The sequence below is a fragment of the Oncorhynchus mykiss genome, chromosome 16 (genome assembly GCF_013265735.2).
Source record: "Oncorhynchus mykiss isolate Arlee chromosome 16, USDA_OmykA_1.1, whole genome shotgun sequence".
NCBI lineage: Eukaryota > Metazoa > Chordata > Actinopteri > Salmoniformes > Salmonidae > Oncorhynchus > Oncorhynchus mykiss.
Genome location: NC_048580.1, coordinates 18,663,381 through 18,687,281, shown reverse-complemented (window position 1 = coordinate 18,687,281; position 23,901 = coordinate 18,663,381). Strand labels below are relative to the sequence as shown.

At 45.1% G+C, this 23,901-nt stretch overlaps 3 protein-coding genes and 1 non-coding gene across 10 annotated transcripts in view; 1 reads left to right on the top strand and 3 right to left on the bottom strand.

Moving 5' to 3' along the window:
- The window catches only part of LOC110491516 (rho GTPase-activating protein 44), a 77,995-nt gene extending 72,771 nt beyond the window's left edge, over positions 1 to 5,224 (bottom strand). For all 4 annotated transcript variants that reach the window (XM_036946390.1, XM_036946391.1, XM_036946393.1 and 1 more), the window contains exon 1: positions 4,944 to 5,224. In XM_036946390.1, the coding sequence (XP_036802285.1) occupies positions 4,944 to 4,996 (53 nt within the window). In that variant the 5' untranslated portion in view covers positions 4,997 to 5,224. The remainder of the gene's footprint in view (positions 1 to 4,943) is intronic.
- Positions 5,225 to 7,891: 2,667 nt separating this feature from the next.
- LOC110491515 (syntaxin-4) lies at positions 7,892 to 14,941 on the top strand. Of its 2 annotated transcripts, none has more exons than XM_021565026.2 (11): positions 7,892 to 8,132; positions 9,063 to 9,167; positions 9,526 to 9,625; positions 9,941 to 10,015; positions 10,140 to 10,210; positions 10,325 to 10,433; positions 10,623 to 10,696; positions 12,852 to 12,989; positions 13,160 to 13,270; positions 13,355 to 13,443; positions 13,592 to 14,941. In XM_021565026.2, exons 1-10 carry the CDS (start codon positions 8,103 to 8,105, stop codon positions 13,430 to 13,432), a joined length of 891 nt encoding a protein of 296 aa, XP_021420701.1. In that variant the 5' UTR covers positions 7,892 to 8,102; the 3' UTR covers positions 13,433 to 13,443; positions 13,592 to 14,941. The 2 variants fall into 2 exon arrangements, with proteins under 2 accessions (XP_021420701.1, XP_021420700.1); XM_021565025.2 differs by having other exon boundaries at positions 7,936 to 8,132; positions 13,355 to 13,471; positions 13,592 to 14,936.
- Positions 14,942 to 15,171: 230 nt separating this feature from the next.
- srcap (Snf2-related CREBBP activator protein) overlaps positions 15,172 to 23,901 on the bottom strand; it is a 29,096-nt gene continuing 20,366 nt past the window's right edge. For 2 of the 3 annotated variants that reach the window (XM_036946386.1, XM_036946387.1), the window contains 7 exons: positions 23,419 to 23,588; positions 23,013 to 23,209; positions 22,622 to 22,736; positions 22,401 to 22,526; positions 21,902 to 22,084; positions 21,704 to 21,787; positions 15,172 to 21,582 (listed from right to left, as the gene is read on the bottom strand). In XM_036946386.1, coding sequence (XP_036802281.1) covers positions 16,684 to 21,582; positions 21,704 to 21,787; positions 21,902 to 22,084; positions 22,401 to 22,526; positions 22,622 to 22,736; positions 23,013 to 23,209; positions 23,419 to 23,588 — 5,774 coding nt within the window. In that variant the 3' untranslated portion in view covers positions 15,172 to 16,683. The remainder of the gene's footprint in view (positions 21,583 to 21,703; positions 21,788 to 21,901; positions 22,085 to 22,400; positions 22,527 to 22,621; positions 22,737 to 23,012; positions 23,210 to 23,418; positions 23,589 to 23,901) is intronic. The other variant, XM_036946388.1, reaches the window with a different exon arrangement.
- On the bottom strand, positions 22,272 to 22,351 carry LOC118939614. The gene has a single exon (XR_005036647.1). It is a non-coding gene; the product is annotated as a small nucleolar RNA SNORA11 (small nucleolar RNA).

The window sequence follows — 23,901 nt, the reverse complement described above, 5'->3', positions numbered from 1 at the left end:
AAAATAATAATGAATATGTAGAGGAACCATCCCTTTAAAATAGGGCTTGAAGAAAGCCCTGCAGAGGGGGATGTTTTTATGTTGATGGTATAATAATTCCTTTCTACAAGTCACAAAACCTTCAAGACAAATCTAAAGGTGGTTGAGGCTGACTAGTTGTAGACACTTGTCATCTTGCAATACATACAGTAGGCATGATCTTTTGCATTTATGAGCTATTGAGAGTCCCTTTGCCATCTCTGACCAGAGGATTGTGCACACTACTAAAATGACAAAATCATTTAGGGAACAGGCATTTCAATATAGACTATTCTCGTTTTTATTACTTAAAATCAACATGTACATGGCATAGTAAACTTACACACAGCTCTGACACACACACTTACCCCACCAGACATGCAGCCAGGGGTCTTTACACAGTCCCCAAATCCAGAACAAATTCAAGAAAATATACAGTAGTATATAGAGCCATGTTTGCAGGGAACTCCCTTCTATCTCAGATTGCTCAAGTGAACTGCAAACCTGTTTTTAAAAAAAAAACAGATAAAGAAACACCTCAAGGCGCAACGCTTCTCCCCTATTTGACCCAGTTATTTTGTGTGTATGTACTGATATGTAGGCTATGTGTGACGTTTACATTTGATGTCGTTCTGTCCTTGAGCTGTTCTTTTTTATTCATGTTCTGTATTACGTCATGTTTCCTGTTTTGTGTGGACCCCAGGAAGAGTAGCTGCTGCTTTTGCCACAGCTAATGGGGATCCTAATAAAATACCAAACACCAGATAAGCAGTTACACCTGAAATATTAGGAAGAAGTGGAATAATAAAAGAAGTATGAGGAAAAACAGTAGCCTCCTGTCATTTCTGACAAGCATACAAATGATCCTATTATATGATAGCCCATCATAAGAAATAGAAATGGTTCCACTGACTTAAAATAAAAACAGAAAATATCCTGAAGACAACATGGTATAGCCTAAATCTACCCGGGACACACTACGCAAATTACGTGTATTTATTTTTGTTCCACTCCCTGTGGAGAGGAAATGTTACCAGGTTGTTAGCTGTCCAGTTACCAGATTGTTAGCTAATAAGGTAACACGACGGAACAAACATATTTGTTATTGAACAAATAAGTTAATTAGCAGTCCATGAGTAGCCTAGTTTTAAAAGGGCCCAGGACATGGTTTGTTTATCAAATGGTTCCTGCAAATTTGCAGTAGAAAAAAAACCCTAGCTCTGGTAAAATGGATCATATCTTTTCAATGGTTTGGGCTAAAGACAAGGTTTTCAGTAGATGAATGGTGAATTATGGCATACTGTCTAGTGTGTAAGTGATGCATTGTTATGGGAACTCATATCAGACATAGATCCTGCAATCAAGGTTTGGAACCGGTTAAGGGAACAGAACCGAAAACCAGAAAATAACTAAATTATTTGAGGAACAGGACCCGAACCGAAAATGAAAGTGATCTATACTGTTCCGGAACAGAACCATATAAAAGCATGGGAACCGGTTAATAACATTATTTTACATTCCGGACATTTTTTTCCAGTCCCACAAAAAACGCAACAAAGCCCTATGCAAAGCCCTCACTCTGTCACTCAGATTTTTTTTTCTGGTTTTGCTCTGCACACACAAGCTAGCTAGCTAACGTTTGCTCTGGTCCAATGTTAAACCAACTCGGAAGTTCAAAGACATTCAAAGTTCCTCCATAGAAGCACTCCTCCGTAGGTATAATTCTGTGGGACTAATTCAGATAATGAATATCATAACAAGATGCTGAGCACTTCAAGGCAAGCTTTCTCCATCCTCTCTCCTCAAAATGTCAGTTGCATCTCGCACCCTACACTCTGACTGGTACAGTGCCTTGCGAAAGTATTCGGCCCCCTTGAACTTTGCGACCTTTTGCCACATTTCAGGCTTCAAACATAAAGATATAAAACTGTATTTTTTTGTGAAGAATCAACAACAAGTGGGACACAATCATGAAGTGGAACGACATTTATTGGATATTTCAAACTTTTTGAACAAATCAAAAACTGAAAACTTGGGCGTGCAAAATTATTCAGCCCCCTTAAGTTAATACTTTGTAGCGCCACCTTTTGCTGCGATTACAGCTGTAAGTCGCTTGGGGTATGTCTCTATCAGTTTTGCACATCGAGAGACTGATATTTTTTCCCATTCCTCCTTGCAAAACAGCTCGAGCTCAGTGAGGTTGGATGGAGAGCATTTGTGAACAGCAGTTTTCAGTTCTTTCCACAGATTCTCGATTGGATTCAGGTCTGGACTTTGACTTGGCCATTCTAACACCTGGATATGTTTATTTTTGAACCATTCCATTGTAGATTTTGCTTTATGTTTTGGATCATTGTCTTGTTGGAAAACAAATTTCCGTCCCAGTCTCAGGTCTTTTGCAGACTCCATCAGGTTTTCTTCCAGAATGGTCCTGTATTTGGCTCCATCCATCTTCCCATCAATTTTAACCATCTTCCCTGTCCCTGCTGAAGAAAAGCAGGCCCAAACCATGATGCTGCCACCACCATGTTTGACAGTGGGGATGGTGTGTTCAGCTGTGTTGCTTTTACGCCAAACATAACGTTTTGCATTGTTACCAAAAAGTTCAATTTTGGTTTCATCTGACCAGAGCACCTTCTTCCACATGTTTGGTGTGTCTCCCAGGTGGCTTGTGGCAAACTTTAAACTACACTTTTTATGGATATCTTTAAGAAATGGCTTTCTTCTTGCCACTCTTCCATAAAGGCCAGATTTGTGCAATACACTACTGATTGTTGTCCTATGGACAGAGTCTCCCACCTCAGCTGTAGATCTCTGCAGTTCATCCAGAGTGATCATGGACCTCTTGGCTGCATCTCTGATCCGTCTTCTCCTTGTATGAGCTGAAAGTTTAGAGGGACGGCCAGGTCTTGGTAGATTTGCAGTGATCTGATACTCTTTCCAGTTCAATATTATCGCTTGCACAGTGCTCCTTGGGATGTTTAAAGCTTGGGAAATCTTTTTGTATGCAAATCCAGCTTTAAACTTCTTCACAACAGTATCTCGGACCTGCCTTTTGTGTTCCTTGTTCTTCATGATGCTCTCTGCGCTTTTGACGGACCTCTGAGACTATCACAGTGCAGGTGCATTTATACGGAGACTTGATTACACACAGGTGGATTGTATTTATCATCATTAGTCATTTAGGTCAACATTGGATCATTCAGAGATCCTCACTGAACTTCTGGAGAGAGTTTGCTGCACTGAAAGTAAAGGGGCTGAATAATTTTGCACACCCAATTTTTCAGTTTTTGATTTGTTAAAAAAGTTTGAAATATCCAATAAATGTTGTTCCACTTCATGATTGTGTCCCACTTGTTGTTGATTCTTCACAAAAAAATACAGTTTTATATCTTTATGTTTGAAGCCTGAAATGTGGCAAAATGTTGCAAAGTTCAAGGGGGCCGAATACTTTCGCAAGGCACTGTATGTGTGTTTGTCTTTCATTATCATTAAACCAAAATCAAACCAAAATACAAAATATTTTCTCTCTAATTCTCTCTTTCTTTCTCTCTCTCGGAGGACCTGAGCCCTAGGACCATGCCTCAGGACTACCTGACATGATGACTCTTTGCTGTCCCCAGTCCACCTGGCCGTGCTGCTGCTCCAGTTTCAACTGTTCTGCCTTATTATTATTGGACCATGCTGGTCATTTATGAACATTTGAACATCTTGGCCATGTTCTGTTATAATCTTCACCCGGCACAGCCAGAAGAGGACTGGCCACCCCACATAGCCTGGTTCCTCTCTAGGTTTCTTCCTAGGTTTTGGCCTTTCTAGGGAGTTTTTCCTAGCCACCGTGCTTCTACACCTGCATTGCTTCCTGTTTGGGGTTTTAGGCTGGGTTTCTGTACAGCACTTTGAGATATCAGCTGATGTACGAAGGGCTATATAAATACATTTGATTTGATTTGATTTGCTCTTAACGACTTTCCTATACAGATTAAATCGCTTAATCACTCCACAGCAAGCTGCTCTACTCGCACTGACTAGTGAAATAATGTAATGTTGAGGTAATGTAAAAAAAAGAAAAAGTATATTTCAGTGGTTTAAAAAGGAACGGAAATTAACAATATAAAACAGTATTTATTTTGGTTTAAACCAGTTCAGAACTTTATTTTGCTGGTCAGAACAGTGGAAAAAATATATATATTGCTTCTGTTCAGGATGAAAGATTGGAAAATAACTTTGGCTCCAGCCCCTGCATCAAAAGACCATCAAAAGGTTCAGGGCTGGACCAAAAACATTCGGGGCTGCAGTCCTGGAAGCCTAGGCCTAATGACGCCACTGGAGTGTACTGTGACTGTGGGCTTCATGATTTTCTAATGCAATGCAATTTGGACGTATTTTATCTTAATATGGTGGATAATACTCTTTAATGTAGTGAATAAATGGGTTTATTACCCGGGATTAGCGGTGCAACATTGTTTTTTACATCAAGACTCTCCCTTTGATTGGCGAATAGGCTAGCCAACATGAGATTTGTCTGGATTGGACCTTTAAATTGCATAGGCTATGCACCAGGCCTATGCTATTTAATCACAGTAAAGCATAGAATAATTTGCGATGTCCAAGAGTGCAGCATCAGCTTGGAATGGTGATGGTACCCAAGCAGTCACATTATTATTTCTCACCCTCCCCGATTGTGCGCGCGCTACCACTGTTAGGCTACATAAATTACGGTCATATTAGGCATAAAGAAAAACTAAAACCAGCAGTATTGCATACAGATCATCTGCTATATGAAAGCTGTAACTTCACATACGATTCATTCAATCATTTTCGACCGAGATGTCGGATGGAGCATAATGGCAGCCTATTCTGCCACATCGAAGTCCTTACAAGATTGCAGAACTGAATGGGTTTCTCAATACATTTGTCCTTACCTGCCCACTGTTTGGTTGGCGAGCTGTCGCATTCGATTGAATTGCTTCTTCATCTTGTATTTTCTGCGTTAATACCGATGGATAGACCGACTCCACATATCTCATTGACAAACAGTCCGGGTCTCCAACGAGAATAACGAGACAGTCCACCCTTTAACAATCCGAATGTCCATAGCTATAAGGAAGGCATCGCTAATAAAGAGGTATATGTGAGATACTTTTCAACGCATTGTATGGTCCCTGTCACCCAGTCAGTCCACTGCTCAGAGATGCTATACCAATTTCTCCCCGGGCGAGTGACAGCTCACGACACGACGCTGCGCACTAGCGCAGTATGGGGAATGTAGTTTTACCAACCAAACGTTAAGCCTACAACGAGACCATAGCTGTATTTCAGTGGTTCCCAACCTTTTTCGGTTACTGTTCCACCAACTGAATTTTTCTCTGCCCGGAGTACCCCCAAGTTCCTCCTCATGTGCATTTTACCAGAATAGTCTCATGAGTCTTCTCAAGTACCCCATGTGGATAGACCAAGTACCCCCAGGGGTCCTAGTACCCCTAGTTGGGAACCACTGTTTGATATGATACCGTGTTCAAAACAAGGTGAATCTGTTTATTTCAACCTGACAAAAACAAATGTAGCGTATACCCTTTGTCCCTTGTTCAATTTTAAAAGTGATTCCATTGTTCTATTGCAGTGGTTCCCACATTTGTATGTTCCGGGGGCCACCAAATCACTGCCCAAAGCTCTTGAGGACCACCAGTTGCAGAACATTAAAATAAAAGATCTAGTCAATTTTAGCAGTGAATGTAACAAATTAAAGGCCTATTTGCATTGTAAAAAGACATCTGACATTGATTATAATACCATTAACCACTAATAACACACATAATACGACTAACTGTTACTATGTTTGAAAGAAGAAGAATTGCAGAGCACCTGCGGTAGGCTACTCACGTTTTTTAAATGTTTTTTTATTTGACTAGGCAAGACAGTTAAGAACAGATTCTTATTTACAATGACGGCCTAGGAACAGTGGGTTAACTGTATTGTTCAGGGGCAGAATTACATAATTTTACTTGGTCAACCCTTTCGGTTACTGGCCCAATGCTCTAACCACTAGACTACCTGCCACACCGTTACTTAGTTGAAAACCACTGCTCTATAAGTTACATTGAAAAACAAGAATTGAGTGGGATTTTAATGTTTGTATAGGCCAAGGTCTACTACTTACAGACCCAAAATGGCAAAATAAATATTTTGTATTTCATTATGGGCAATGCAACCTACTTACAATGTTAGGTGAAATATGCATCTGAAACACCATATCAGACAATGTCTGAGTAACCTGGTTTGATACCTGTAGGGTCAGTCACACACATACCCTGGCACATGTCCCTAGAATGTTCTTTAGGCCTACATTGACCAATTTGGTTTGTTAATAGTATAATAAAGTATTCTGATAGTGTAACTAGTTTAGGCAGGCCTACTCAGCGGAAAACTTTGATTCTGTGGTTTAGTAAGGCAAACAGCATCATCTTGTGGCTATGAAAGCAGAGTATCCTACCACACACAGATTTCTTTATTCATTTAATTGACATAATTAGTGCTTAGTGTAACAGTATAACTTTAGACCGTCCCCTCGCCCATACCCGGGCGCGAACCAGGGACCTTCTGCACACATCAACAACTGACGCCTACGAAGCGTCGTTACACATCGCTCCACAAAAGCCGCGGCCCTTGCAGAGCAAGGGGAACTACTACTTCAAGATCTCAGAGCAAGTGACGTCACTGATTGAAACGCTATTTAGTGCCCACGCTAACTAAGCTAGCCGTTTCACATCCGTTACATTAGCAATTGGCTGCAAAAGTCAGTGATAGCTTTTTACAGCAACACATTCTTTTCCCAATACAACATTTCCAAGGGAATATGCTGTCATCAAAGACATAACTTTGGGTGCTATTCAGTAATTATTAGGCTACCATATCTGGGAATTTCCTCAGTACATGCATTATATTTCAAAACATTACTACACTGAGAACGTATGTTTAAATTGATAAGTGATGTTGTGTTCTCTTAACCTAGAAATTCTAATTGAGGTTTTAATTGAATCTGATCTGATTTGGATGATCACAGTGTATTGTGTATTGTATCTATACCTTCCATCCTCTCCCTTTGTGGATTTGGAGGCCTCCTCGTAGATTGACCAAATTCAAATGAATTCAGTTTAACACCAAGGAATATTTCACTTGCTGTAAGGTCTGGAATTCCATATTCCGAAGCCATTTTCAAAAGATTGAAGCATCTGAAATAGATAGCGGGATGTATGTTCTTCTTATAGACACGTTATAGCAGGTGTTCCAATACGTTTTTTGACCAGAGACCCCATTTTGATATCAACATTTTTCCCCCTACCGTGTAAAAAAAGTTATGTATTCAGCAGCAAGAGTTAACTTTTCTAATTGGGGCTATGACAGTCTATTACATTTGTTGAGAGTATTTCAATCTGAAGGAAGTATGGTTTGAAGTGACTGAAATGCATCAGAAAGGTATTGTGAAGTTCAGAAGATCATCAGGCAATAATTGTGCATGATGTAGTCTGATTTAGTGCTTGGTCTTGTCCACTTTGTTCTAATGAATCCTGAGCTTGTGGGCATTGTAGAAGGAAACAGAAGACACCTATGAGTTCCTGGGAGTCTTGTCTTTCAGGAATGGGGTCATAAAGTTAGAGCCAAATTTGTAGGAAGAAAACAGAAACTGTTCTGTTTATTACAACCGCATTTAGCTGTTAGCGAAGGTTACGGACATACCTGCAGTTCTATGAACCAAGCGCAGAGTTCAATGAAGCACAAACTAATTATAAATGTGACCATGTTTAATAACAGCGGAGGGCTAAATGAACTAGCGTATTTAATCGACAGTCAAACAAAGAAAAAAGCTCCAGTACGGTAGGTGGCGTAGCTCAATGTGTTCTAATGTGGGCTGTCTTTCTCTCTAACATCCTAAAGGGAAGACTAGTTTAGCCGTGTAGATTACTTGTTGAATGACACAAGCACCAAAGTTATTTTTGTGTATGTTTTATTGCTCATTTGTTCCAATTTTTCTTCACCTTGATATAGGATATCGTAGTAATACATTGCATTTGGACTGAGAAGAAATGCGGGACCGAACCAAGGAACTGGGCAATGTGAGTTTCAAGCTAACTTATGCTAACCAATACCAATTAATTTAGCAATTGGTCAATTTGCAAGGGAAGGTTTAATGCAGATTTGTTAGCTATTTCAGGGTATTCTTTATCTGGTAGCTAGTTATTAGTGCTAGCTACATTGCTTTTTAATCGGAGAACTTTGCTAAAGTTAACGTACTTGTTAACTTGGCTAGGCTAGCAAGCATAGCTGAAATAGTCTACACCCCAAGGATAGGCCAGTGGGTAGAAGTGTATTAAAAGTTCAATGCCGCACTCATGGGTTGCATGTTGGATTTACATGGCAATGATGTGCAATAGAGCTCGCTAGCTCGTAGTCCTAAAAAACGGAAATAAATTACCTATGGTTCGTTCAGCCATTCCTATGGGGGAACTTTTTATTTATTGTTTTTTTTTCAAAGGTATTTTTCTTAACTGCATTGTTGAATAAGGGCTTGTAAGTAAGCATTTCACTGTAAGGTCTACTACACCTGTTGTATTCGGCGCATGTGACAAATAGAATTTGATTTGAAATTCAAGGGAAAGGTTGGGACTTTGGGATGAACGCCGAAAATAAGGTCTGAGGTTAACACAGGTTTAGGAGATCTTAAACGTTTTGTTCTATGATATATCATTCAGTTAACTTGGCCTTTATGAAATGTGAAGCCTTTATGTGGTTGTTTTGATTACATAAATACTTCCAAATGCACAGTAAGTGACGTTAACTGATGATTATCTCATAACAAAACTATAAGTTCTCCTAAACCTGTTTACCACAGACCTTTTTTCCGCGTTTATCAACATAAAACCCCCACAAAAAAAACACAAATTTCCCCATAGGCGTTGGCCAACGAGCCATGACGGAGTTAATGCCTACAAAAAGTTGAGGATTGTGTCCATTCTTTCCCCCTCTTGCTCTTCCTCACACACCAGACTGCCGAGGTGTCAGACGAGGATGAAGAGGGCAGGGCACTTATGATCAAACCAGGGACTTCTACAGTGAGGGAGGAGAAGGAGAATGATGCATTTTTCAAGAAGGTGAAATCATGCAACCTAATTCAACAGTCAAGCCATCCGTTTGCATTTTATAATGACTTGCTGTCAGTTTCAAGTTGTTGTTCTGCAGTACTTTTCTCTTGGCTTGTGGATGCCAAGCACAGGAACAGTTTGTTGTGTCAACATGAAATTACTGTGCCAATGTGATCTGGCAAGTTATAATCTGAAATACTGTCAAGTTAAAACCAGCAGCTTTTCTGTATGCACAATTTACATCTTATGCAAAAACATAGGATGATGCAGAATATGTCTCCTGGCCCGTTCTCAAGTGCCCCAAACAACCAAATTCACTGATTTAGCTCATCTTACGTTAACCAGCCTGTTTATCCCTTCATATCAGGTCCAAGAGATTCGAGAGGGACTGGAGACGCTTAAAAAGGTGGTTTCTGACCTTGAGAACAAACAGAAGACCGTGTTGGGTGTGGCACTGCCAGAGGACGGTCAGTAGATCAACACTAACACATTGATGTTAGTGCTAATATGCTGTATGTAAATATATGCTATGGTGGTACTGTTAGGAGTTATGATATGCATAGAATGTATAATGTGAGCTGTAGCCTAATTAATCACTGCACCTCAAAGGATCACATTCCACTAAGAAATGTCTCTTTTTATCATTTTTGGTGATAAAGCAGTTGTGCTAATTATATGATTAGGTGCCATTATTCCCCTCAGGCTGCCTATTCTGAGGGATTAGTTAGTCTGCCTGTTGACAGTTACTGAAGGTGATGTCGTAAGGTTTCTTTCTGGTTCAGGCATGAAAAGGGAACTCCAAACCCTTCGGGAACAGATCAAAACAATGGCAATGCAGATCCATAAGAAACTGAAGAGTGAGTATTCTTAACTGAAGTGACATGATCAGCTATTGACTATTGATCGCGGGTGTTTCGGTGCCCCCAGCGGATACACCTGAATTCAGAAATATCAGACCCATTGTTTAGTTTTCTTTCACAGTCATTGAACCCAAGAAAGGAGAAGATGATGGGAAATACATCCCCATAAACCTAAGGATGCAGAGAGCCCAAGTGAGGCTTCTAATTTCCGAAAAATAAATAGATTTTCAGTCATATAGTTTTACTGTAGGCTGCCATTTAAATGAACACTTTCCCCATCCCTCTACCTCCTTTGACTCTCTCCAGCATGGCGTCTTGTCTCGGGAGTTTGTGGAGTTGATGGGCCACTGTAACACCATCCAGGCTTCCTACAGAGATCGCAACGTGGAGAGGATACAGAGGCAGCTCAGAATCAGTGAGTCTACATCTATTACTGTCACTGTGTGGCTGTTCAGAAAGGGGAATCGTAAGTGATTTCAACACCATGGATTTTTGTCTTCTGAATTCAAGACTGCAATGCAGAAGTTCATCCACAAAGGTGATTTCCTATGAAAATTAAATATACCCAAAAGCAGCAACTGATAAAGTTATTATATCCCTCTAGCTGGCACCAATGTAACAGATGAAGAGTTGGATGTTATGCTTGAAAGTGGACAGACTGATGTTTTCACACAGAATGTGAGTATGACTGACTGACAGATTCACTGACTGACTGAAACTAACCACAATTAATGAACTCATCTGGAAACCACCTGCTGGCAATCACACAAGTGTTTTCTTCCTCTTTATGTTGGGTAGTATTCTGACTTTTCTCTTACTCAATCAGGCTCTGTGTTTAGCTGAATAACAAAAAAAAGCATACAGTGCATTTGGAGGTATTCAGACCCCTTGACTTTTTCCATATTTTGTTACGTTACAGCCTTATTCTAAAATGGATTAAAAAAGAAAAATCTACACACAATACACTATAATGACAAAGCAAAAACAGGTTTTTAGAAATATTTGAACATTTATTTAAATTACAAAACAGAAATACCTTATTTATACATAAGTATTCAGACCCTTTGCTATGAGACTCGAAATTGATCTCGGGTGCATCGTTTCCATTGATCATCCTTGATGTTTTTACAACTTGATTGGAGTCCACCTGTGGTAAATTCAATTGATTGGACATGATTTGGAAAGGCACACACCTGTCTATGTAACATCCCACAGTTGACCGTGCATGTTGGAGCAAAAACCAAGCCATGAGGTCGAAGGAATTGTCCGTAGACCTCCGAGACAGGATCGTGTCGAGGTACAGATATGGGGAAGGCTACCAACAAAAGTCTGTAGCATTGAAGGTCCGCTAGAACAGTGGCCACCATCATTCTTAAATGGAAAATGTTTGGAACCACCAAGACTCTTCCTAGAGCTGGCCACCCGGTCAAACTGAGAAGGGCCTTGGTCAAGAACCTGATGTTCACTCTGGCAGAGCTCCAGAGTTCCTCTGTGGAGATGGTTGTCCTTCTAGAAGGTTCTCCCATCTCTGCAGCACTCTACCAATCAAGACTGTTATGGTAGTGGCCAGACAGAAGACACTCCTCAGTAAAATTAACATGACTGCCTGAGTGGAACTTGCCAAAAGGCACCTAAAGGACTCTGACCATGAGAAACAAGATTATCTGGTCTGATGAAACCAAGATTGTACTCTTGGCCTGAATGCCAAGCGTCACGTCTGGAGGAAACCTGGCACCATCCCTACGATTAACCATGGTGGCGGCAGCATCATGTTGTGGGAATGTTTTTCAGCGGCAGGGACTGGGAGACTAGTCAGGATCGAGGGAAAGATGAACGGAGCAAAGTACAGAGAGAGCCTTGATGAAAAATTGCTCCAGAGCGCTCAGGACCTCAGACTGGGGTGAAGGTTCACCTTCCAACAGGAGAACGACCCTAAGCACGCAGCCAAGACCATTCAGGAGTGGCTTTGGGATAAATCTCTGAATGTCCTTGAGTAGCCAGGACTTGAACCTGATCAAACATCTCAGGAGGGACCTGAAAATAGATGTGCAGTGACGCTCCCCATCCAACCTGACAGAGCTTGAGGATCTGCAGAGAAGAATGGGAGAAACTCCCTAAATACAGGTGTGCCAAGCTTGTAGCGTCATACCCAAGAAGACTCGATGCTGTAATCGCTGCCAAAGGTGCTTCAACAAAGTACTGAGTAAAGGGTCTGAATACTTGTAAATGTGATATTTCATACATTTGCAAAAATGTCTAATCCTGGTTTTGCTTTGTCCTTATGGGGTATTGTGTGTAGATGAGGGAAAAAAAACATGTAATCAATTTTAGAATAAAGCTGTAACGTAACAAAATGAGGAAAAAGTTGAGGGGTCTGAATACTTTCCGAATGCACTGTATGAAAGCGGTACTGTCTGGGACGACGACAAATGTTTCTACATTCTCTTGGGAGTAAAATGATGACAGATTTGTTTTGTTTAAGACACTCTACTCTTGATGGCTTGCACTGGACTACAGGTTTGAATTTGGTAAGCACTCATTGAGTTGCCTGTGCTGTACAGGACATCTTTAGACATCTGTAACCTGTATAGTCGCCATAGCTGTGAAAGAGAACCCCACGTAAATGGAACCCTTTTGGCCCCCACTTGCTTTTAGAAGATTGACAACTTTAGCTGTTTCAGTTCAACTGTAGTTCTCTTTTGCTGGATGTGTTTTTTTTTTATGAGCAGTTAAATAGAAATGTGTTGTCATTTCTCAGACATCATCCGTGTGACATTTTTTTGTTGGTCAGGCTCAACCTGATTTGTAACATTTACACTCTTCCGCTCTGTAGATCCTGATCGACGCTAAAGCCACTAAGCAGGCGCTGAATGAAATTGAGTCCCGGCATGACGAGATCCTCAAACTGGAAAGGAGCATCAGGGATCTGCATGACATGTTCCAGTACCTGGCCATGGAGGTGGAGGCTCAGGTAAGACTGTCACCCCCAGGAGGACAGACTGGAGCCATAATATTTTTCCCACCCAAGTGTGTACTTGTTCACTCCCCGTGAAAAGCACATTTTCATGAAATGGGCTTTGAGAAAGTTGGTTGGTGGAAACCTTAGTGAGGTGTTTGCTGAATTGACAAACTGTTTTGCAGGGGGAGATGGTCAACCGCATTGAAGCCAACGTCCTCAACTCAACTGATTATGTGCAGAAGGCAGTGGTGGAGACCGAGAAAGCTGCCACCTACCAAAACAAAGCACGCAAGGTAGGAATTAATTTAAGGTTGTACGGCTAATTATTGGTCAGGTTGGCTAATGATACTTGATACTACCCTTCTCTCCCGCTACAGAAGAAGATATGGATCGCGTTATGCTGTGCCATTCTCCTCCTCATTTTAGCCATCTCATTGGCGATCACCTTCTCCTGAGATCCAGACACGTGAGTTCACTCTTGACGTGCACACGAGGTTTGCAAATATTGCCATTTCATATAAATATCATATCAACGTGTTCATTTACTGCAAATACAAAGCTTGGAAGTATTGGTTGATTAGTAATCAAAACCTACTTTTTTTGTTATTTTGCAGTGTCTTCCCTTGACCCACTCTCCTGCCCTGGGACCTTGGAAAAAAAGACATGTCCTGTCTTACTGATATCACTGAACTTTTGACTAACACCACTCGCATATAGACAGACACAAACAATCATAGTCTCTCATGTTAACAGCCCCACTCTCAGCGAAAGGCCATGCTGAAGGCTTTTTGGCCCCCCTCTGTGGTGCCCTTTTCCATTTAGGATGCCATTGAAGAAATGTGTGGACAACTCATTACTCAACGTGCTGGACCCCTATGTATCCACAAGCACGGAAGAATGCAGTATTGGAACTGGCACTGATCTGATTTACTCAGGAAAAACCATAGCTAAGGTGGTTATTTTACGAAGTGAAAAACTTTTTAGGGCTTGTTTTTAAATGCAGATATAGAATATAATTGTATATCGCCCATTTTCTTATTTGTTGAGTAATTAAGACATTAAGGCAGTTTTATAAACCTTTCGAGATGTCTGAACTGGCTTCCATGTTGCCCCTGAAATTGATCTCTCATTAAGACTATATTGTCTGATCACTACAATGAATGGCCCACTCCCATGTTGTCCTATTTACATCAGTATTTATTTATAGTTTGAATATTGTTGTGGAAGCTGCTATTTTAATAGTCTTGCCACAGCAACAATCAATGGGAATCCTTATGGTTATGGTGCCTTTTTCCGTATGTGCTGACGGACAGCGCCAAGGGCTAAGAACAATGTAGTGTACTACCTTATTTTGTAAAGAAGGGATGGAAACTGCTGTAATTATTCAATGCTTCCGCTTCAACGCATTACCCATTTTTTTTACATCTGTATTTTTTCCAAACAGTTAAGATCTTAGCCTTATTGAACTGTGCTGACATCACAAAAATGGGTCAGAAGTCTGTGTGTAGTGAATCTGGATGGCCAGAGAGCTAGCAACAATGACAAGCTGCCATGTGAGGAATCGTAGGTGCTTGTTCAAGTGTTGTTTTGTCCATGCTGACCAACTTAGTTCCTAAGGAAATCAGTGAATTTAAATGAATGCATTTCACATACCATAACCCCAGCACAAGGTGCACCTGTGTAACGATCATATGTCAACTTTTAGGTGGATGGATTATCTTGGCAAAGAATACTAACAGGGATGTAAACAAATGTGTGTACAACATTTCAGAGAACTAAGCTTTTTGTGCATATGGAACATTTGCTGGGGTCTTTATTTTCAGCTCATGAAATATGGGACCAACACGTTGCATGGCTGTTTAATTTTGTATAGAACTTTCAGCTCATTTTAATGCATTGTTCAAATAAAGTTGCCTTCTGTGCTTGTATGGGTTTAACTGTTGCCCAGATTCAAGTTTGTGAAACGTGTGTGCCTCTTTTCTGCTACAATGTTCGGAGAGAAATGGTACGATCCCCAGAATTACCTGGATAATCGCAAGAGGGACATCTTGCAGATTTTATTGTAAAATCCAGTACCATATATGATGTCAAAAGCGATAAGATTGACAAAGAAATGGCACCTACTGAGATGTGTCATGCAAATACATTTACACTTTATTTTGCAGATGGTCTTATAAAAAGGTTAGACACCCAATACATTTTTGGTCTTTTATTCAACTGTCATTTTGTCTTTCAAGTAAAACAATGTGGAATTACAAGGGAACAAAGGAATGTAACAAATTAAAGGGACAAATCAAGATAAGACCATCACCATATTCCACCCATTCACTCAAACATCACCCTGCCCAAAAACTGCTTTGACAAATGCAAGTCCTCAAAGTTAATTGACAATTTATAGAGCCATCTGCACCATTTTAAGTCCTTACATGAAAGAGGAGCAATGAAATGATAGAAATTCAGATTTAAAAAAATAAAGAATTTGGTAGCACTGGTGCATTACGGTGCTTTTCTCGTGATTTACAGAAAGCATATCCTTTTTTAGTGACATATGACAACTCAGTAAGTTCCACACTCCAACGTCAAGTACTTTACAAAGCAAACTGGGATCTCCATTCACCCACTCGGCCTAACAGGCACTAATGTTTTTTTATTCACACTGATTCAATACCCTTTTAGTATAAACTACATGAAATGTTGACCATACTGTCTGACTTTGGAAAGGTGAGGAGTTAAATCAAGGTTCTGCTCCCGTTTCTTTCTGCATTGCCAGTGAGTAAAATAATTTGCATCTTCGAGATGCGTAACAAGCTTGAGAGAGACAGACATATTTGGAGTTACATTTGTGTGAGGTACCAGGAACGTAGTAGTAATTTGATTGAAATTGATGTAAAATACTGCACTCAAATGCTGAGGACATGTCAGATGCAAAGGAAAAATGCAGGCTGGATTTAAAAAGTCAGATGGACAGAAAATGACAAGATACAGAGGCCAAAGCAAAGAGTAGCTCCAGCATAGTGCAGCAAAGATCACATTTACAGATCTGCTCTCTTCCTGGAAGAAACCATAAAATATCCATAACTTATCAACAGAGGTCAGAACAGCTGACAAAATGTCCAGAACCCAAAAAGTCTAAAACCTTCAAACGTACGATACAACTGTCACTCAAAATATTATTTTGAATGTCGCATGAATGATTCCCACCGATAACCCTGGCAGAGGATAAAATCTGCATATTGGGCGCAATCTAATCCTCTCTCGAACACATACATCTCTTAGTATTCCAGTCTTTTTAAATGTTTTACAGTACATAGTGTGAACTAACAAATAACTCACTCGCACCCACCTCGTCCCAAAGTCCCCGGTGTGCAGTCAAGCCACTGTCCGTATGAAGTGACACCTTCAGGACTACAACACCTCACTTCTGGAAGGGCTCTACCATGGTGGCACCTTTCTCTCTGCAAACAGTCGGGCATCTCTAAGCCTTTCCCCAGTTGATGATGGCTGAACTGGAGAGGAGACCAGCTCTAATGTGGGGTGGGGGAGAGGGCCCAAGAGGGAGGGAGGTCACTGACCTGCACAACACAGTTCTGCTCTGGCCTCCGTCAGTGTAGACAAAGCAGCAACTTTAGAGGCCATTTCCCCTCCATTTCCCAGTCAGAATCCCTCACTCCCTCTCCCAGTTTAAAAAATATATATTGTTATTCCATCATGTCTTGTTGTGTTGGGCAGAGGAAGACCGGGAGGAGCGGGTGTTGGCTGCCGGTGTGCGGGCCTGAGCTGCTGCCATAGCCGCCACGCTGCGCAGCACCCTGTCCGGGGTGCCCTCTCCCGAGCCAGCGTTCCCTTCCTGCGAGAGCCTCTCCCGCTTCTGGGCGTGCCTCTCCTTTCTTTCCTTCCGGGTCTCCCTCCCCCAGCCTTCTCCTTCCTTCCTGTGTCTGCGCCTCCTGCCCCTCTCGGTGCTGCGTTCACGTTCGCTGCTGGAGGATGGTGCTCGCGAGCTGTTGAGCCTGGGCCCGGTGCTCTGGGAGCTGAGGCTGTGGGTGCGCTGGCTGCTGTTGCTGCTGCTCAGGCTACTCCCTCCACCATCGCTACTCACGCTGCTGCAGGCGCTGTGGCCCCTGGACGAGCGAGTCTCCCTCTCGCCCCCCTCTTCCTTCTCCTCCGAGGGCTTCTTTTTTTCTTTTTCACTCTCCTCCTTCTTGCTCCCCCTCTTGTTGTCTGTCTCCAGGGGCGGGACGAGGGCGCCAGGGCACTGGCGGGTGGAGCGGGCGGCGGTGCGGCTAGACTTGGTGGGAGTCATCTTGCTGATTCCTGCTTTGTTGTTGCAGTTTGTTTGCGGAGTGGCTGGTGCACTTTTAGATTTGGACTTGTGGTTCTTGTCAGAGGAAGCGGGAGAAATGACATTCTGCCCAGCAGCCTTAGCCGCAGGGTCTTTCCTGCTGCCAGGGGTGTCGACCCTGCCTCGCATGGCAAGGAGTTTGGCTGCAGCGTTCAGGGCTGAACATCTCTTTCCCAGGACCTCTGGCTGGGGAGGGGTAGAGGGCACGCTGTTAGACTGGGGTTTACTCTCCGAGGTGGGCAGAGGACCAGAGGATTTCCGGGTGACTCTCACAGAGGATGTCTCGCTACCAGACTCCCCAGTACCGGTGTTGTTGGACACAGTCCTGCCCTCCCATTCAGAGCTCCTGGCAGGTCTTCTTCTCCGCCTGTTGCCCTCTCCATCCCCCTCTTTCTCCTGCCAGCTCTGGGACGAGCGGGTGAGGCGTTCTTTCCTGGTTTCACAGGGGTCCGAGTCTGAAGAAGAGGACCTGGACTGCCTCCTCCGAGTGGCGTTGGTGGACTCTTTCTCAGTCTTCCCCTCTCCCTTCTCTGGGTCAGACAGAACCTCTCCTCGCCTCCTCTTGGCAGGTGCTCTCTTCTCTGCACTCTTCTTGTATTGGGCTGACCGGGTGGGATTGGATGTGGAGCACACCGAGGAAGGAGAAGAGGAGCGCACCGACTCCTGACTGCTCTGGCGACTGAGAGGCCTCTTCTTGCTGGCGGCTTTGTCATCTCCGGCGCTCTCCTCTATCTTCTTGTTATCTGTTTCCTCTGGCCGAGGAGCCACTGGAGTCTCTGGGTCAGCGAGAGAGGGAGTGGAAAGGACACTGTCTTTGGCTTCAAGAGAATTCTCAACTTTCCTCTTTTTCGGTTGAGAGTCACTAATCTCCTCTTCTCCATCCTCCGCCTTTTTGTCCACTTTAACTGCCTGGGTTTCCACCTCCATGTCTATTATGTTCTCTGAATCTGGATTCTGGGCAGTCTCCACAGCCTGGTTCTCTGTGGCAGCCACAGCAGTAGAGTTGCTGGAGAGGGTAGATGTAATAGGAATTTGGGCCAGGGGCAGGACTAATGTTGAACTTGGAGTGGGGGCTGGGGTGGATATCTGGGTGACGATTTTGTTGGTAGTGGAGTTGTGTACTTGGGAACGGGTGGGGTTTGGGGTAGAGATTGGGGTAGGAGTTGATGTGATGGTTGTGGCAGCGGCTGCAGTAGCAGTGGTGACAGTTCTGGGTGGGGGTGGTGTAGAGGTGGTGACAGTTCTGGGTGGTGGCGGTGTAGCAGCGGTGACAGTTCTGGGTGTGGTTGGTGTAGAGGTGGTGACAGTTCTGGGTGGGGGCGATGTAGAGGTGGTGACAGTTCTGGGTGGGGGCTGTGTAGAGATGGTGACAGTTCTGGGTGGGGGCGGTGTAGAGGTGGTGACAGTTCTGGGTGGGGGCTGTGAAGCGGTGGTGACAGTTCTGGGTGTGGTTGGTGTAGAGGTGGTGACAGTTCTGGGTGTGGATGGTGTAGAGGTGGTGACAGTTCTGGGTGTGGTTGGTGTAGAGGTGGTGACAGTTCTGGGTGTGGTTGGTGTAGAGGTGGTGACAGTTCTGGGTGTGGTTGGTGTAGAGGTGGTGACAGTTCTGGGTGTGGTTGGTGTAGAGGTGGTGACAGTTCTGGGTGTGGTTGGTGTAGAGGTGGTGACAGTTCTGGGTGGGGGCGGTGTAGAGGTGGTGACAGTTCTGGGTGGGGGCGGTGTAGCGGTGGTGACAGTTGTGGTAGGGGCTGGTGTAACGGTGGTGACAGTTGTGGTAGGGGCTGGTGTAGAGGTTAGTGTGGTGGTCGGTGTAGGGGCTGGTGTGGGGGTTGTGATGGTGATTTTGGTAGAAGTTGGTATGGAGGTTGTTGCAGTGATGGCGGCGGTTCGGGCTTGTGTGACGGTGGTGACGATTATACTTGGGCCTGGTGTGGAAATGGTGGTCAGATTTGCGATTGAGGTTGTGGTGAGTTTGGTGTGTGTTGGTACATGGGTTGCAACAATTGTGGTAGGGCACGGAGTAGGGGTTTGTTTGACATTTGTGAGTGTTGGTGTAGGGGCTGGAGTGGGGGTGATGGTTGGAGTAGAGACTGATGTGGCCATTTTGGAGATTTGAGCTGGTGTAGGGATAGTGATTTGGGCAAGGGGAGGAGTGGAGATCTTGTTGGGGGTAGGGGTGACGATTTGTGTGGTAGTTGTGGAGATTGGTGGAGAAGTGGAGACTCTAGGTCTTGAGGTGAGGAATTGGGCAAGGGTTGAGGTGAGGACTGCAGTTGGAATTCGAATGAGGCCAGAGGTTGACCTTGAGGTAGGGCTAAAGGGCGGCCTCGATGTGGATACTGTGGGTAAGCTTAGGATGGAAACTGTGGATGAGCTTGAAGCAGGAACAGAGATTGAGTTTAAGGCGGGGACTGTGGGTGAGCTTGTGGCAGGGACTAAAATTGGAACCGGGGTGGAGATGGTTGCTGAGCTTGAGGTGGAGACAGAGATTGGAATTGAGATGGGAACTCGAGTTCGGCTTGGCGCAGGAATAGCGGTTGTGGTAAGGATTTGAGCTGGGCTTAGTGCCAGGATAGCAGTTGGGGTTGTGGTAAGGATTTGAGCTGGGCTTAGTGCCAGGATAGCAGTTGGGGTTGTGGTAAGGGTCTTAGTGTTTGGTTTTAATGTTGCGGTAGAGTCCTCAGCTTTGGTAGACAGAGAGTCTTGGCTGGTGCAGATAGCAGAGGCGGCCATAGTTTGAGGCTCAGTGGGGGCAGATGGGAGTAGTGGTTCTGTGTTAACAGCCTCAGACAGGGAACCAGGTTGGCTGGTGGTGCTGGAGGTTGAGTTATGTCCTGCACCCACAGAATTCTTTACAGTTGTCGAGTCCTTGCGGGGACGACCCCGCTTGCGTTTTGGGGAGAGAGCGGGGCTCCCCTCACTTGCTGAGGTGGGCTGGGGAGGAGATACATGCTCTGGCTGGGATACCGCCAACCTGAGGGGAGTTTTGGGGGGTCGGCCCCTCTTTCGTTTCACTGGTGGGGTCGAGTTAGCATTATTAGCGGGTGAGGACACGTTGCCGTCTTTTCCTGGCTGATTGTCCATTTTCCTGTGGTAGTTCCCTCCCCTCCCTCGGCCCAGTTCTCCTAACTGCGCCGCCACGCGAGACTCGCTCTCCAGCCGCTGCCGCACCGGCAGGTTCCTCAGCACCGGCATGTCAGGGGATTGGTGGGGCGGGGAGTAAGGGAGGTAGCTTCTGGCAGGATAGGTGTGTGTTGAGGGGGATTCTTGGTCCTCTGTGAGTTTGGTGGTCGTTGAGTATTTTGAAGCAGTCCCTTTCTCTTCGGGTATCTGGCTGGTTTTGTCAGGGGTTTGGGAGTCTCTGCTTAGCTCGTCTGAGACTCGGCCCGACTCAGCGTTCTCCGTCTCCTCTGATGAGCATCCTCCTGTCCCGCTGCCTCTCCTCCTCCTCTTCCTGGGCTCCTTGTCCTCCACCACCGTCACCAGGCGACCAGGGAGCTTCCGCAGGACCTTGGCCGACGGGGAATGTTCCGGAAGGCCTAGCAGGACCTCCCCGTCAGCCGACTGGCGCTTGCGTGGCGACCGGGAGAGAGGGCACACAGAGTTGGGAGACAGGGACTCCTGGTCCCTAATGTCATAGTCCCTGGCCTGGGCAGAGTATGACTGGTGGTCCACCGGACACGTGGACTCTGAGGTGATACACACTGCCCTCTCCCTGCTGGGTGACCAGGTGTGTGAGTCCCCTGGTAGTGTCATTGATTTCCCAACTAGAGGACTGGTGGCAGTGGAAGGCACTGAGCTGGAATGGGACTGGGATCCGAGAGGTGGCGCTGCCGACCCGGATTTGAGGCTGGAGTCTCTAGAAGGAGAGGCCGGGGTTGTGGATGCAGGTTTGGCAGATTCCTTTGATGAGGAGGTGTGGGCCCTGGGGTGCTCTGTGCGGGACGGTGTGGTGGTAGTGTCTTTGGTCCCCCCTCGTCCTCTCAGAGCTGAGCGGAGCCTTTCAGGCACTTCTCTGGGGGTGGGGGAATCGGACTCTGGGGAAGTGGGCGGTGGGGAGGCGGTGGCTCCTCGGAGCCTACCGCTGATTCTGGTGGAGGGAGCGCCTTTCTCTTTGTGTTTGCGTGGGCGACGGCCCGACCCGGGCGGCGAGGGCTCCTCCGCTGGCTGTGATGCGAAGTCCTCGTCGTCCGAGGAACCTGCATGCAGCTTCAGGCCCTCCTCCTTGGCCTGGTCCAGCCCCTTCCTGGCAGCCTCCACCTGCTCCTGTAAACACAGAGCAGAGAGATGGGCTTTTTATTCGAACCCAGGTCTCTAATAGGGTGAACCAATTAAACATGGACACATGGCAAGCTCTCCTAAATGCACTGAGAAATATCAATCTAACCTCTGCTTGCTTTAACTCCTCCTTGCACACGTCCTCCAGCGAAGCCTCCAGGAAATTCATAGCGTAGCGCTCTATAGGAGTGAGCTGAGATACGAGGGGGAAAAAAGATAGGTTGTCAGGTTTGGCAAAAAAACTCAAAATAGTCAAACAACACAGATGGAATAGCCAAAAAAAACAGGGATATTGAACAACAATCACCTGCTCCACAAGAGCCGCTATCTCCTGCTCGGCCTTGGAGAGCTCCTCCTCTTCCGGGTCCCTCCCTTCGCCAGCCTCGTCCAATGGGATGGCCTCGTTGAACTCTGCCAGTTCAGCTACCTGCTCTGCTTTGGCTTGGGAGGCAGCGACGATGTCCTCCTCATCCTCGGCACGACAAAGGGCCTGTGGCAGAGAGAGAATTCATTTTTGGGAACAGTGCCACCTGGAGTAGAGATTGATGTGTCTTGCTGACTTGTACAATTCCTAAAACAGTCATTTGACCTCAAATAATCTTGTTTATTTTATCAAATAAAGCTTGTTTGTATGGAGTCAGTGCTGGTCCAAACACTCAGCTGCTGGTTTCTGGTTGTCTTCTAGACTCCTGCTGTTGTATGGTGTGGTATAAACAGGTGTCTATGGTCTGAGAGACACCTGCTCTGAACACACCAGTTAAACTCAACTACATACTGTTATTACCAGTGTTTTGGGTGTGACTGACCTGCTCCAGGATGGTGGTGCTCTGTTTGTTGCCCGTCTCTTCCTCCTCTGGCTGGGGCAAAGACGGCTCTGGGGTCACCTCCTTCTTCTCCCCCTCATTCACGTCAAACAGCTCCCTGATGGTTTGCTGAGAGGAGAGAGGGGAGCGTAGTTCGTCTTGAATTGCCCTCGATTCAGAGTGAATGGACGACGTCACAGAGTGTTACATCGGTGGAGACGTACCTGTTTGAAGAAAGCGGTGGTGAAGTTGCCTCCTTCTATGGCCATGTCTCCCAGCATTCTTTTCTGGTTGGCCTTCTTCAGGATGTTCTCCTCCACCGTGCGCTCACTGATCAGCCTGGGGGGGTGGAGAATAGTCACTCCAGATGCTCAACAGACTAGCTAACATAGTGGCAGAGTAGTAATCACTGGCTCTATGCCTACCACATTAATATCTTCAAAGTAGAGGTATGCACACTGTTCATGCTACTTCCGGAGACTTTCAGATCCTGCTTGTGTCCAATCTAAAGGAAACTAAAAACCGACTGTAGTGCTGAGACGATTTGACTTAGAGGGAGTTAAGTGTCAGCTTGGTTCAACAGCCTAAGAGGCAGGGGAGGGTTTCACGGTGTACCTGTAGATGTGGACGTCGCGGGTCTGTCCGATGCGGTGGCAGCGGTCCTGGGCCTGGGCGTCCATGGTAGGGTTCCAGTCACTGTCGTAGAACACCACCGTGTCGGCGCCCGTCAGGTTCACCCCCACGCCGCCGCTGCGCGTGGACAGGATGAAGCAGAAGATGCGGCGGTCCGCGTTGAAGCGATCCATCAGGGACTGAGGGAGTGGAGGACAACAGTCAGCATCCTTTATCAGTTTCAGGACAATATTGATCTCCGGGTCAATTCCGTTCAGCTCAGCCAATCAAATCGCAAAATGTCCAAAATATATTACATGGAAATGGAATTGACCCCCAACTGAGTTGCTGAAGTCCAACACAACAACAGTATCCCATAAATCTCAGGTCTAGTCACGGCGCCCCTCACTTGTCTCTGCTCAACGCGGGTGCTGCCGTCCAGGCGGAGGTAGATGTGTCCGTGGTAGTTGAGGAACTGCTCCAGCACGTCCAGCATGCGGGTCATCTGGGTGAAGATGAGAACGCGATGTTGGCCCTCCTTCAGCCGACGCAGCAGGGTGTGGAGCGTCTGCAGCTTACCTACACACACACACACACACACCAAAGTGTTATCATTCAAAGGCTCATACCGTTTCTCCTCATTTTAAAAATACCTCTCGTCTTCAACTGAAGGACACGCTGCTCTGGAGAACTGAACGTGACCCTGACCCAGTGACCCTAGAGACAGACTGTGTCCGTATCATCGCTGAAGTAACAGCACTTCCACTTAAGTGTCTTTTCATGTCATGGCCTTTGCAAACACATAGCCAAACTGATTGAGGTGTCAGAGTTAAAATTCCTCAGCCAATGCCGAGGTAAAACAAGACAAGTTTCCTAGGTCCTAAGGAACACA

Excerpts from the sequence above, each read along its gene's own strand:
- LOC110491515 (XM_021565026.2), top strand. The coding sequence starts at position 8,103 with ATGCGGGACCGAACCAAGGAACTGGGCAAT. Across the intron at positions 10,016-10,139 it reads GATCCATAAGAAACTGAAGA|TCATTGAACCCAAGAAAGGA; the intron begins GTGAGTATTCTT and ends TTTCTTTCACAG. Across the intron at positions 10,434-10,622 it reads ACAGAGGCAGCTCAGAATCA|CTGGCACCAATGTAACAGAT; the intron begins GTGAGTCTACAT and ends ATATCCCTCTAG.